General features: G+C 39.0%; 1 protein-coding gene across 4 annotated transcripts in view; it reads right to left on the bottom strand.

Moving 5' to 3' along the window:
* ASCC1 (activating signal cointegrator 1 complex subunit 1) overlaps nt 1-14,761 on the bottom strand; it is a 103,197-nt gene that overhangs the window by 49,654 nt on the left and 38,782 nt on the right. For all 4 annotated transcript variants that reach the window (XM_060286190.2, XM_030862555.2, XM_060286193.2 and 1 more), the window contains one exon: nt 1,462-1,598. In XM_060286190.2, coding sequence (XP_060142173.1) covers nt 1,462-1,598 — 137 coding nt within the window. The remainder of the gene's footprint in view (nt 1-1,461; nt 1,599-14,761) is intronic.

The following is a 14,761-nucleotide window of genomic DNA, read 5'->3' as shown; positions in this document are numbered from 1 at the left end:
TGCCCATCACTATGCAAAGAACAAGACAAAGAAGTATTCTTTGCTGTTTGAAATTCAGAAAGAACAGGCAGCTGCAAACATGATCAGCTTATGATTTTGCTCAAGAAAAATATTTTGTCTTCAAAACAATTAATGGAAAAAAGAAAACTGGTCCACAAATAAGTCTTTGTATTACAGTTTCATATACAACATAACTTGAGAAAAAATTTAAATCCTTTTACCTTGTTTTACCCAATGAACCAGGTAACCCACTTCTACAAGGCCATGTCAGAATAGTATATTTTACAATTGAATAAAAATAAAACTATTCAAGTCAGTTAATTTTCAAGTTTCTCTTGGTTTGCTTCAATCTTAAGTAAAAGGAACAAAGGAAGGGGGTCTCAGAAGATATGATCCTTTGAAACAGAGCTGTTAGGTCAGATGTATATGCAAATTAAAATCTTACAGTAAAAAGAATAACAACTCTGCCGTCAGAATAGCAATGTTTTCCCTGAGCCAAAACCGACTGCTTGGACAGTTTTTGGTATCCTTACTGACTCAAACAAAACTACCTTTATTAAAGAAAAGAAAATTAAAGACTGCATTTCTGAAATACAGTGAAGACTCTCCTATGGAATCATGTTATAATGTTTGAGTTACTATGGTAAGCACAATAACGGCCCTCCAAAGATGCCCATGTTCTACCTTTGGAATTTGTAAATATACTACCTTACATGGCAAAGAAGGTTTTGCAGATGTGATTAAGGCTAAAGAGTTTAAGGTGGGGAGATTACTCTGGATTATCTGGGTGGGCTCAATTAAATCACACACATCCTTAAAAGCAGAGAACCTGTCCCTGCTGTGGCCAGAGAGAGAGATGTAACAGATTGAGGGTCAAACAGATGCAACATTGTTAGTTTTGAAGATGGAGGAAGGAGGCTACTAGCCAAGTACTGTGGGTGGCCTCTAAATCAGGACTTTAAAGACAAGGAAATAGATTCTTCCCTAGAGCCTCCAAAAAGGAACACAACCCTGCCAGTAACTTGATTTTAGCCCAGTGAAACCCCTATCAGATTTCTGCCCCACAGAACTATAAGATTATAAATTTGTCTTGTTTTAAGCCACCAAGGTTGTAGTAATGTGTTACAGCAGCACAGAAAACTAATACAGTAGCCTACACTCTTCTATAGATAATGAAGAGAATTTCCTTTTTGAGAAAAGAATGTCCTTGTTAAAGAACAAAATTTGCCAACTGAACTGGTAAAATTTAAGGTAGAGCCTTTCCACACAAATCTGTAAATATATGCTTTAAATCCATTTTAAACCTTTTAGACGATAATCCAATGTTAAGTGTTACAAATGGGTGAGTCAACAAATTTTGTTCCCATGTCACCCAGCTCCCTAGTCCAAAAACAAGTCTGTGATACCAGAAAGAAGCCAGTACAGGGTGACCACCCTTCCCCACTCCTGTGGATTACTCACTCAATGAATTCCTCTTTACACTGCTGTAGCATCTCACATGTCTGCTGGATCTCTTGCTCACTCAAAAGCACCAACATCCCAATAGTTAGGTGAAGCTTCTTAGGATTCTGGAAAATGGTGCTATCAACCCCGTGATCCTATTATCAAAGGGAGAAAAAAACAAGAAACTCAGCCCATACAAAAGTACATGGCAGGAACTGTAAGGCCAAATGGCCCGAGGCAGGGGAATGCAATCAGACTCACAGGTTGAAACTGACCTGGAGACTTTCTGGACCACCCAGTTCCAGGAAATGACCTGGGGACTTTCCACCCAGCCCAGCCTTCCCGCCTTTCAAGGGGCGGGACTAACGGTCCCCCACAATACCCGAAAAGACCACCAAATAAGGAATACCCTGCGCCCTCCTGGATTCACCACACCCCTTTCCCTTCTTCCCCTATAAATTCTGCCCAAATCCTCGCCCAGGTGCGACTTCTCTGGCCCCTTTCTCTCGGACCAGTGAACCGCGCCCGGGAGCGTTCCCAAATAAAGCTTGTTTAATCTCTCCCCCGTTTCTTGGTGCCGTTCCTTACAGGAACAGAATTGAGTGCAGAGAAATAAACCCACACATCCATGACCAACTGATTTTCAACCAGGCTGCCAGGACAATTTAATGGAGAAAGAAGAGTCTCTTCAACAAATGATTTTGGGACAACTGAATATCTACATGCAAGAGAATGATGTGAACCCATACCATATACTATATACAAAACCTATGTCAAAATGGATCAATGATATAAGAGTTAAAACCATAAAATCATAAAATTCTTAGAAGAAAAAGAGAGGAAAATCTCGATGACCTTGGATTTGGCAATGGATTCTTAGATATGACACCAATAGTATGGTAACAAAAGAAAAATCAGATTAGACTTCAAACTTTAAAACTTTTGTGTATCAAAGGACTACCAAGAAAGTGAAAAAGATACCATCACAACACTGTTAATCAACTATACTCCAATAGAAAGTAAAAAGTTAAAACAAAAAATAAAGTGAAAAAGACAACCTACAGAATGGGAGAAATATTTGCAAACCATACATCTGACAAGGGTCATATTGTATCCATAATATATAAAGAGCATGTACAAAGCTCAACAACTAAAAGATAGCTCGATTTAAAGAAAGAAAAAGGGACTTCTCTGGTGGCGCAGTGGTTAAGAATCCACCTGCCAATGCAGGGGACACGGGTTCGAGCCCTGGTCCGGGAAGATCCCACATGCCACAGAGCAACTAAGCCCATGCGCCACAACTATTGAGCCTGTGCTCTATAGCCCGCGAGCCACAACTACTGAGCCCACATGCCGCAACTACTGAAGCCTGCACACCTAGAGCCTGAGCTCCGAAACAAGAGAAGCTACCACAATGAGAAGCCCATGCACCACAACGAAGAGAAGACCCCGCTCGCCACAACTAGAGAAAGCTTGCATGCAGCAACATAGACCCATCAACGAAGACCCAACGCAGCCAAAAATTAATTAATTAATTATTTTTAAAAGAGAAAAAGGAAAAGGACTTGAGTAGGTATTTCTCCAAAGAAGAAATACAAATGGCCAACAGGCATATGACGATGTTCAACTTCTTCAGTCATTAAGAGAAATGCAAATCAAAGCCACAATGAGGTACCATTTCACACCGATCAGGCTGCCTATAATCAAAAAAGTGGAAAACAAGTGCTGGCAAGGATGTGCTTCATGGGTATGGGATTCCCCTTTGGGGTGATGAAAACATGTGGAATGACAGAGAGTTGGTACTTACACAACACTGCTAATGCACAAAAGGCCACTGAATCATTCATTTTAAAATGGTTAATTTTATGTTAGGTGAATTTCACTTCAAGAAATATTTTTTAAAAAAATGAACTGGTAGCCTGATAAAATGTTATGCCCAGGAAAAACAGAATGCTACCTAATAACAGGTTCTAAGAATAGCTTTTGTTCCTCATCAGCTTTATTAGTTCCAGAGCAACTGGGCCTCTTATGGGCTTCCCCAAAGATAATATACTCTTTATAAAAAAGTTTCTATCTTAGCAGACACTGCAGTATTTTCAGGTAAAATATTTTGTGTAAGAACAAACTGCCCCAGGCTTCCCTGGTGGCGCAGTGGTTGAGAATCCACCTGCCAATGCAGGGGACACGGGTTCAAGCCCTGGTCCAGGAAGATCCCACATGCCACGGAGCAACTAAGCCCGTGCACCACAACTACTTAGCCTGCCCTCTAGAGCCCGCACGCCTAGAACCTGTGCTCCGCAATGAGAAGCCACCACAATGAGAAGCCAGAGCACCTCAACGAAGAGTAGCCCCCTCTCGCCACAACTAGGCAAAGCCCACGTGCAGCAATGCAGAAAGAGAGAGATAGAGAGAGAAAAAGAGAAAGAGAAAGAAAGAAAGACAGAGAGAGAGAAAGAAAGAAACTTATTAAAAAAAGAATAAACTGTCCCAAGCAAAGGTGAGTGAAAAATGAATTTGGAGAGATATCCAGACACTGGAGTAGCCACATCAAATATGGTCATCCTTTTCTAGCATAATCATTCCCTGCACTTTAAAACTTCTGTCTCCCCCACTTTTAAATTGACAAGAAATTCACTTAGCACACAATTAACCATTTTAATTTTTTTTTTTTTTTTTTTTGCGATACGCGGGCCTCTCACTGTTGTGGCCTCTCCCGTTGCAGAGCACACAGGCTCCGGACGCGCAGGCTCAGCAGCCATGGCTCATGGGCCCAGTCGCTCCGCGGCATGTGGGATCTTCCCGGACCGGGGCACGAACCCGCGTCCCCTGCATCGGCAGGCGGACTCTCAATCACTGCGCCACCAGAGAAGCCCCACAATTAACCATTTTAGAGTGTACAAAATTTAATGGTATTTAGTGTATTCACAATTTTGTAAAACCACCATCTCTCTTTAGTTTGAAAACTTTTTCAGCACCCCATAAAAACACTTCATACTTATTAAATAATCACTCCCTATTTCCCATTGCTCATCCCCTGGTAACCTCTAGTTTGCTTTCTGTCTCTTTGGATTTGCCTATAATGGATATGGCAAATAAAAGGAATCATACCATATATGACCTTTGTGTCTAGCTTCTTTCACTTAGCATGTTTTCAAACTTCATTCAAGTTGCAGCATATATCTGTACTTCATCCTTTTTCATGGTTCAATAATATTCCACTGTATGCATATAACACAGTTTGTTTACCCATTTATCCCTTAACGGTCATTTGGATTGATTCCATCTTTTGGCTATTATTAATAATGCAGCTTTAACAAACATCTGTGTCAACATCCATGTTGACATATGTTTTCAACTCTTTTGGATATATACTAAGGCGTGGAATTGCTGGGTCCTATGATGACTCTATGTTTAACTTACTGAGGAACCACCAAACTTTTCCACAGGAACTGAACCATTTTACATTCCAAGCAGCAATGTACGAGGGTTCCTATTTCTCTACACTTTCACCAACACTTAATATTTTCCTTTTTTAAATTTTACTATAGTCATCCTAGTAGGTGTAAAGTGGTATCACATTGTGGTTTTGATTTGCTTCTCACTATTGACCAATGATGCTGAACATCTTTTCATGTCCCTGTTGGACATTTGTACATCCCCTTTGGAGAAATGTCTATTTAAATCCTTTGCCCATTTTCTGTCTTTTTATTGTTGAGTTATAAGGATTCTTTATATATTCTGATAGTAGTCCCATATCAGATCATGAATCCCTTTTGAAGATAAATAGGTCTCAAATTTCATTAAACTCATTTTGCAAATGAAGACAAGAAAAAAAAAGTTGTGAATCTTATCCTCCAACAGGAGCAAAGCAGGAATTCTTCTATCTCTGAATTACAAGTTCTTACCCCATAATCTGATCCCTGGACTAATAAACCACCCCAAAAGCAGAAAAATGTATTTATCAAATGCAGATAGCTTATATCCTGCTCTTGGTTTGCCTAAGACTGCCTGATTTTTGCCTTGGCAAGAGGAATTAATAGATTATTCATTTTCTAAGTGTTAATGGAGCTTGAGCTATTTTTACATCTGATGAAGAGTTTTATAATTCTACACATCAACCCAAACTGCCTCATTTAATGAAAGTGATTTTAAGGAACAATCAACTTTAAATGTGTCAAGGAAGGCTAAGTGCAATACTTATCATCCCAGCTGCTGTAACCCATGGCGGAATCTGTCACTTTAGAAAGGCATGCAGAGACCCACAAATGATTCCAATATGCACAACCCCACCCCAAACTACAGTTGAGAATTGCTCCCCTAATAATAAGAGCTAATATTTCTTGAGGCTTACTCTGCCCCAGGCATTTCTTATGAACTTTATATACACAAACACCCTACGAGCAAAGTATTGGGCTGGCCAAAAAGTTTTTCCATAAGAGCTTACGGAAAAAACCAAACGAACTTTTTGGCCAACCCAATAGCATTATCCCCATTTTACAGATGAGGAAACTGAGGCACAGAGCAATAAAGCCACTTTCCCAAAGTAACACTGTTAGGAGGGGATGAAGTTAAAATTCAAACCCAGGTAGTCAGGCCCCAAAGCCTACACTTTTGATCAATATTACTCTGCCTCTCTAGTAATAGTTGCCCAAAGGACTCTGGAACAATGAGGCCATCACCCAGAGGCAAGGCATTATACATTTCAACAAAACTCACACAATAGTCTGATCACCAGACTAGTCCTGAAAATAAGGCAAATATCATAATTCCATGAAAAGTAGTTTTAATCCTTGTCTTTTCTGAGATACGAGCATCAAAAGCATAAGCATAACCCATAAAGAAGAAAAAAAGGATTAACTGAACTTGATCAAAGTTAAAAACTTGTGCTTCAAAAGATACATTAGGAAAGTGAGAAGACAAGCCACAGAGAAAAAATTATTTGGGAGAAAAATATTTGCAAATCATATATCTGATAAATATAAACATTTAAAAAATTTTTAAAATTCAATAATAAAATGATACACAATCCAATTCAAAAATGAGCAGAGTATCTGAATAGACATTTCACCAAAGAAGATACACTAATGGCTAATAAACATATGAAAAGGTGTTGAACATCATTAGTCTTTTAGGAAATGCAAATCAACACCAAAATGAGATATCACTTCATGCTCACTAGAATGACTGTAATCAAAAAGACAGACAATAACAAGCACTGGTGAGGATATGGAGAAACTGAACTGCTGAGTACATTGCTGGGAGGAATGGAAAATGGTGCAGCCCCTCTGGAAAACAGTTTGGCAGTTCCTCAAAAAGTTAAACGTGAATTTTCAGTACAACCCAGACGTTTCATTCCTAGGACTCTACTCAAGAGAAATGAAGATGTAGGTCCACATAAAAACTTGTAAGTGAATGTCACAGCAGTATTATTTATAAGAACCGAAAAGTGGAAGTAATCCAAATATCTATCAACTGGTGAAGGGATAAACAAAATTTAGTACAGTCATACAACGAAATACTACTAGGCAACATACACATGTAATAATATGAATAAACTACAAAAACAATAACTAAGTAAAAGAAGCCAGATGCAAAAACTACATATTATACGATTCCATTTATGTGAAATATTCAGAAGAGGCAGATCTGTAGAGACTGAAAGCCAGATGGTTGCCTGGGGTTAGGGCTGGGACTGCAAATAGGCATAAGGGACATTTCTGGAGTGACAGGAATGTTCTAGAAATACAATTAGATTATGGTTATGATTGCACAACTCCGTAAATTTACTAAAAATGATTGAACTGTACACTTGAAATGGGTGGGTTTTTTGGTATGTAAACTGTACCTCAATAAAGCTGTTAAATATAAAAATGTGTATGCCGGGCTTCCCTGGTGGCGCGGTGGTTGAGAGTCCGCCTGCCGATGCAGGGGATGCGGGTTCGAGCCCCAGTCCAGGAAGATCCCACATGCCGCAGAGTGGCTGGGCCCGTGAGTCATGGCCGCTGAGCCTGCACGTCCAGAGCCTGTGCTCCGCAACAGGAGAGGCCACAACAATGAGAGGCCCACGTACCGCAAAAAAAAAAAAAAAAAAAAAATCTGTATGCCTTTTCTTTTTAAGAGCATCTTAGCAATCCTGAAACAAGTTTTCACCTATAACTCAACCTGCTGAGAGCTATCCTCATGGAATAGTTTACTCGACCTCTGATCAACTCTTATTTGACCTTTTGTATTTGATGACTTCCCAAAGGTTTTTCAACATATAATGTTAAAAACACCATGTACACACAGAAATCTTTGTGGATGGCAAAGCTGTTATCTCAAACCACTGAGGCAAATATGATTTTTGTTAATAAATGATACTGGGGCAACTGGACAGCCATTTGGAAAAAGAATAAAATTATATTCATTCATTACACCACACACAAGAATAAACTCCAAATTAAAGACTGAAACGTAAAAAAACAAACTATACAAGAAAACAAAATGGGTAAATTCCTCTTTAACCTGGATGTAGAAAAAGGCTGTCAAACTAAGACTAGAAATCCAGATGCAATAAGACCAATAAATTTGATTACTTAAAAAGAGAAAACTTTTACATGGCAAAAAATATAAGCAAAGTTAAAAGACAATACACTAGAAGAAAATACTTGCAACATATATCACAGATAAAGGGTTAATATCTCTAATATAAAAAGAACTTTTAAAAATCAAAGGAAAATGACTAAAAATGCTACTGAGCAATAGACAAAAGACATAAAGAGACACTTCACAAAAATAAAAATGACTCAAACATGGGAAGAGGTACATGGTTATTACATTAAAAAAATTCCAATTCTCAGGAAATATATATTGAGGTGTGAGGGGTAAAGGGTCATGACATATGCAGTGCACTTTAAAGTAGTTCAGAAAGGATGAAAAAAGAGAAAGAGAGAATGATAAAACAAAGTAAAATATTAACAAGTGAATCTGAGTAGAGTACTATCCTTAGTCTTATAACTTTTCTGTGAGTTTAAAATTATTAGTATCCTACTGTTACTATAACAAATTACCACAAACTTAGTGGTTTAAACCAACATAAATTTATTATCTTACTATCTAGAAAAAAGAAGCTCTAGAACTTTTCTTCCCTTACCTTTTTCTTTGGGAGCCTACCACTTCAGTCAACTTGAGTTCCCTGGCCACAAAAATAGTAAATACTTGGAAACAAAACAGAGAGAACACAAAAGAGCAAGGAAAGGAACACATGGGATACCTAAAGGCAACATAAACTGAAGTCTTTGGGGGAATTGTGAGTCATAAGAGTTCAGACAGGCTTTAACTGTATTGTAGATTATATAATGCATATGAAACCCTACTGGACAGTCTTTTAATAAATGGAGAAACACCCTAAATTTTACCCTGCCTAGGAATGCCATCTACCAAGAAAAGCTTTTCTCTTACTGAACTATCTAAATTTAATGTGGAACCAAACAATCTTCAAGGCAATGGCATAGATCTCTAGAGCCACTATTTTTCTTTGCTTGGAATATATCATATTTCTACCCGCAAGCTTCTTCACTGTAATGAATACAGGCCAACAACAAATTCTTTTCTCCAGGGGTTTAATTACACTGGGCCCTGCTCCAAGTTCACCATTACTCGGAGCCAGAACTATTTTACTTTGTTAGGTTGGCCACCCAGGCTGGCGCCTCAAAATCCTAACGGTGGTGACCTTCCACCCAGCAAGCAGAAGCAAAGGGTGAAGTAACAAGAATCCCTAGGGTGGTTCTATCTAGATTGGGGGGTTGGGTTCTTTATAGCTAAGTCATATCTATGAGTCTCAGTTTCTTTATTTGTTAAATAAGACCTCATCTAAGGAAAAAAAGCATGCAAAAGCTACCTCCACAGAAAGCTTATGTGCAGGCCTAAGCCCCAGTTCAGAGTTCAAAGTCGAGTTCTAACTCAGCAGTCCTAGGTGCAAGACCTTAACCCTCTCATTCAAACTGCAGCTCCATGATTTATCAGCAGTCACCACATGATCACAGTGCCTTCACTGATTTCACTTTTAATCCAGCTCTCGGGGTCCACGGGGGCAGAACTGCTGGCAGTGCTATCAGAATGAACAATTAACAAGGAATAGTGAAATCTAAAAATGTCATGCTTGGGGAAAAGGCCAGTAGAGAGAAGTATGGATTAGCCCACTTTTTTTTTCCTTAAAGCCCCAGTAAGAACTCAAACCATTCTGTCCACACAGTTGGGATATAACATAGGTACATCTGCCAGAGCTATCAGCTGGCAGAAATGAAGCCTCTCTTCAGACTCAGATCCCAAAGGTCGTGCTCCATTACATGAGAGTTAAGAAAAGAATGCCTATGAATCTGATCCAAATGTGTAGCACCCAGAACATATATAAAGTACAGCACTTGGCCTTGAGCCAGAAACAACAAAAATAATCCTCAAATTATATTCACAGATATCATCTTCCAGGAATTCCAGGCGTAACAAAGGTTTGGGATTTAGCTACCAAAGGCTTCTAACCTGGAATACAGAGCTTAGGGTTCTAATTCCAACTCTGCTATAAACCAGCTATGATCAGGCAAACCATCTCACTTCTTTAGACCTTGGTTTCCTTCTCTGTAAGATGAGGGAGATGGCCCAGTTTACCTCTAACTCAAAGGTCCTATAGATTTTTTACATGCTCTCACGAAACCTATAAATAAGTACGAAACAGGTATTTGTGAGGGGTCTACCAATTCACTTCCTGATATTCTATGCAAAGAAAGAGAGGAAATAAGTACGGAAGTCTTCCCCTATGCTCATTATATTTTCTTTCTTTTTATGGCCAAATCCCAGACAATCACTCCTGGGTGGGTGATATATACCTACCTCATTCACATAGAAAAGTTATTCATATAAGACTGGTGAAAAGAGCATTTGGCTTTGCAATTGCAACCAGATAGGCCTGGTTTCAAATTCTATTTCTGCTACCTATCCATAGTATTACTTGAGGTGAGTTACTCACTGCTCTGAAACTCAGTTTCATCATCTCTAAAACACACATTTCCTTCTCAGGGTTGTTCTGAGGCCTCTGGCACATAGTAGTATGGAATAAATACAGGCTTTCCCCCTTCTTGCTTTTTATATGACTAGGCTACACTCTAAACAAATGCCATCTTTACTCTTCCTTTTAAAGCACCCTCAAGAGCTAATTAGGCTCTGCTGAGTCATTTCTATCCTTTAAGACTGTTCACAAATGCTGACTTTGATTTGAGAGTCTCTGTATGTTATTAATCAAATAATTGTTATGCTGAATAAGCTTCAGAAAACAGGGTTTTGACTCTTCTATCTTATAAATTCTATCCAGACATACTTACGGGAAAGTGGAGAGGTTCTTAAAAACAAAGGACAAATATTCAAGGATCAGCTTTTACAGTGACCAGAAAAAATGAATGTTCTCACGCATGGTCTAAATATCCTTACCCACCTGAAAAGGAGCAAAAAGCATCTCCCCTTAACTAAAGGATACAACTCTCTTATGTTGATAAGCACAATGAATAGTTAAACATACTTTTCTAAAAACTTAACTATTCCTCTATAAGTTACTTGTAAGCACTAGCTGGCAATCCATCTACCAACCTACATTTATTCCCAAAGACAGACAATGATCACTTAAACATTAGTGATGAGTTAATGGTACACCTCCTATTCAAGTCAGATCCTCCACTCCTTCTTGATGCTACACTTACCCTCATCTCCTATACAGTAATCCGTGCTATTATTACAAGAGCAAACACAATACCAACTATGCACCATGCTCTGCTCTAAACACCTTAAATTTATTAACTCATTTACTCTTCACATCAACACTAAAGGTAGGCACCATTATTATCCCCACTTTAGAGAGATCTCTAAAATATCTCTGGAACATATCCTCTCCTGAATATGCCACAGGCCTTTGTCTTTTTTTTTTAAATTTATTTTTGGCTGCACTGGGTCTTTGTTGCTGTGCGCGGGCTTTCTCTAGTTGTGGCGAGCGGGGGTTACTCTTTGTTGCAGTGCACGGGCTTCTCACTGAGGTGGCTTCTCTTGCTGCGGAGCATGGGCTCTAGGAGCGCAGGCTTCAGTAGCTACAGCATGTGGTCTCAGTAGTTGTGGCTCGCGGGCTCTAGAAGCACAGGCTCAGTAGTTGTGGCACATGGGCTTAGTTGCTCCGTGGCATGTGGGATCTTCCTGGACCAGAGATCGAACCCATGTCCCCTGCACTGGCAGGCAGATTCTTAACCACTGCACCACCAGGGAAGCCCTTAGTCTTTTTTTTTAATAGACGGTATCAATAGTCTCTAACTGGTAGCTGCCTCTCGTACCCCACTCCTTAACTCTCGATCCATCCTCCACACTGCCTTCAGAGGCAACTACAATGCTAAGTTAATCACATTAGTCCCTACTTAAAATCTTTGCCGGTTCCTGACTATAAAATACATTCAAAATCCTTAATCCACACATGACCTTTCACAACCTGGATACCATTCACCTTTCCACTCTTGACTCCTACCTCTTCCCTACCCTACTCACTTTCCAGGTTGCAGTCTTAACAAACTCCTAACTCTTCCCCGAATACAGCAGACTAGAACACCTCCATACCTTGCAAGTGCCAGTTCCTCTGCCCAGAATGCTCATCCCCCTTTGCCAGAACTCTTGTTCTTCTTTCAAGACTCAATTCAAGTGTCACCTCCCTTAATAAGCCTTTTCCAACCACTGGAGAATCTCTCCTCTGTGAACCCACTGCACTCCCTCTAATAGCACTTAACTCACAGTACTCTATTTCTATAAGAACACTGTTTCCCCCCAGTAGAGTATGGGATCCATAGGGTAGAGTCCATTGTTAGCACAAAATATATAGCCTGGACAATGGTAGACATTTAAAAAATAGTGAATGAATGAATAAAAGATAAACACTTATTCACAACAATCATCTCCATCCAAATGGTACACTATATGAATCTTGTAACATCTCTTTTCTTACTTTCTCACCTAACATTAGAACTCAGGAGTTCACAACTTTTATTACAACCAAAGACAACTACAGGCACACCTTGTTTAATTGTGCTTCACTTTACTGTGCTTCGCAGATATTATGTTTTTTACAAATTGAAGTTTTCTGGCAACTCTGAGTGGAGCAAGTCTATTGCTGCCATTTTTCCAACAGCATTATTTTTAATTAAGGTATATACATTTTTTAGACATAATACTATTGCACACTTAATAGACTATAGTAAAGTGTAAACATAAATTTCATATGCACTGGGAAACCAAAAAATTCATATGTCTCACTTGATTGCAGTGGTCTGGAACCAAATGCGCAATATCTCCAAGGTATGCCTGTATCCGTCTTCATTCTAAATTAGTTCACAAGACAATTACACATGAAATTACACATGAAAAATTACACATGAAAAATCCTAAATTATTAGGATCCTAAAAATCCTAAAAATTACACATGAAACATCCTAAATTATCCACTAAAGCTTTTATATATAAATTTTCTTCTTCAGTGAATAATACTAAATGGAAAAAACTAATCCTAACTTGGGGAGAGGGGATGGACCCCAAATCCATTAGCCATTTCTGCCCAGTGTCAGCCTTCACACCACAGTATGAGCAGAATGATGTAGTTTTTGTTCTATAACCTGTTCAGGTTCTCCAGGCAGCCTGAGAAATCCCTGTTGCTTCAGACAGATCTACAAAGCCTTCAGAATGCTCCACCAAACACAGTTTTGAATTACTATTTTTCATTACTGATGTGCTTTTCTACTGGACCCTGCTGTGAGATAAATTGGAATTATATTAGCATTACTAGCTATAGATAGACTGAGAGATATACAGGGTTTTAACATACTTCTTGAACTTACAGACAGTGAGACATCTTTGAATCTTAATGCAAGAGAGGAAAGAGTGAAAAACTAAGGTGCAGTTCATCTGCAGATCACATAGATGAAAAACACCTTGCTGGTGTCTGTGAGCAGCTAAATCCTACATTAAATACTCAGGCTTAGGGAGCTGAAGCACAAGGATGATGATGATGATGTCTGTAGTCAAACATTTCTTATATAATTGATCAGCACAAAGAAAAGTGATTTCAGGAAATGTTATTCTAAAAGGTAAATCCAGGGTTCCCTTAGAGAGTCAAGGATGAGGTCAAGGACAAGCATGCTACCAAATAAAGAGAGAAAAGGGGCCCACTATTTTAAGGGAAGAAAAGAGTTCAAGGAAGGGTGAGGGAAGGATAGGATGAGAGCCGGGAGTAGAAAAATCAGCTGTATCAAAAATGTGACTCTCACAACAATGTTTTAAAATGAACATTAATGCTACAGTAGGCAGAATTCTAAGAATGACCCTCAAAGACCCTTAACCTCATATAATCCCCTCTCCTTTGACTGTGGGTGGAACCTGTGAATGTGATATCACGGCTGTGATTATACTCAGTTATACGGCACAGCTGACCTTAATCAGGCAGATTATCCCAGTAAGCCTGACCTATACACATGAGCTCTTTAAAAAGCAGAGTTTTCTCTGGCTGGTGGCAAAGTCAGAGACTCAAAGCACAAGCAGGATTTGACAGAAGTGAGAAGGGCCCCATGTCAAGGAAACAGGGACTTCAGACCTACAGCCACAAGGAACTGAATTCTGCCAACAATGTGAATGAACTTGGAAGTGGATTCTCCTCCAGGGCCTCCAGATAAGAGACCGGTCTGGCCAATACCTTGATTTTGGCCTTGTGAGACCCAAAGCAGAGAACCCTCTCGAGGCCACCAGGTCTTCTAATCTACAGAGCTACTACAATACTGTGAGATGATAAATGCGTGTTGTTTTAAGCTGCTAAGATTGTGGTAATTTATTACACAGCAACAGAAAACTAATATAGAGTAGGGTATAAATGTAATCTAATAAATTTCTTTTCACCTCAGAGATCCCAAAAGCACTTCTTTTATTTGAGATAAGCTGCAAAAGACGATAAATTTACCTTCTCAAAGAAAGAAAAAAAAATTAATATTATTAATGAATTTTTAAAAGATAAAGAATCTCACCTCCTTCAGTCCTAATATAGGAGTGAAGATGGATATCCCTAATGAACGAAAGTCCCTCTTAAATAATATCATATCCACATGATATCTTTTAACTATTAGGGAACAGAATATGATTTGGAGTTGAAACACCCAAGCACAACTGGGAAGGCTCTGCTGCTGTTTTTTGAATGCTCAAATACTGTACAAATTACTACCTAATTCTACTCAAGGCTAGTCCCAAGGAAAATACCTGCTGAAAGATTGGTACAAGTGGT

Source organism: Globicephala melas, chromosome 16 (assembly GCF_963455315.2).
Source record: "Globicephala melas chromosome 16, mGloMel1.2, whole genome shotgun sequence".
Taxonomy (NCBI): Eukaryota; Metazoa; Chordata; class Mammalia; order Artiodactyla; family Delphinidae; genus Globicephala; species Globicephala melas.
This window is presented reverse-complemented; position numbering and strand designations above follow the sequence as displayed.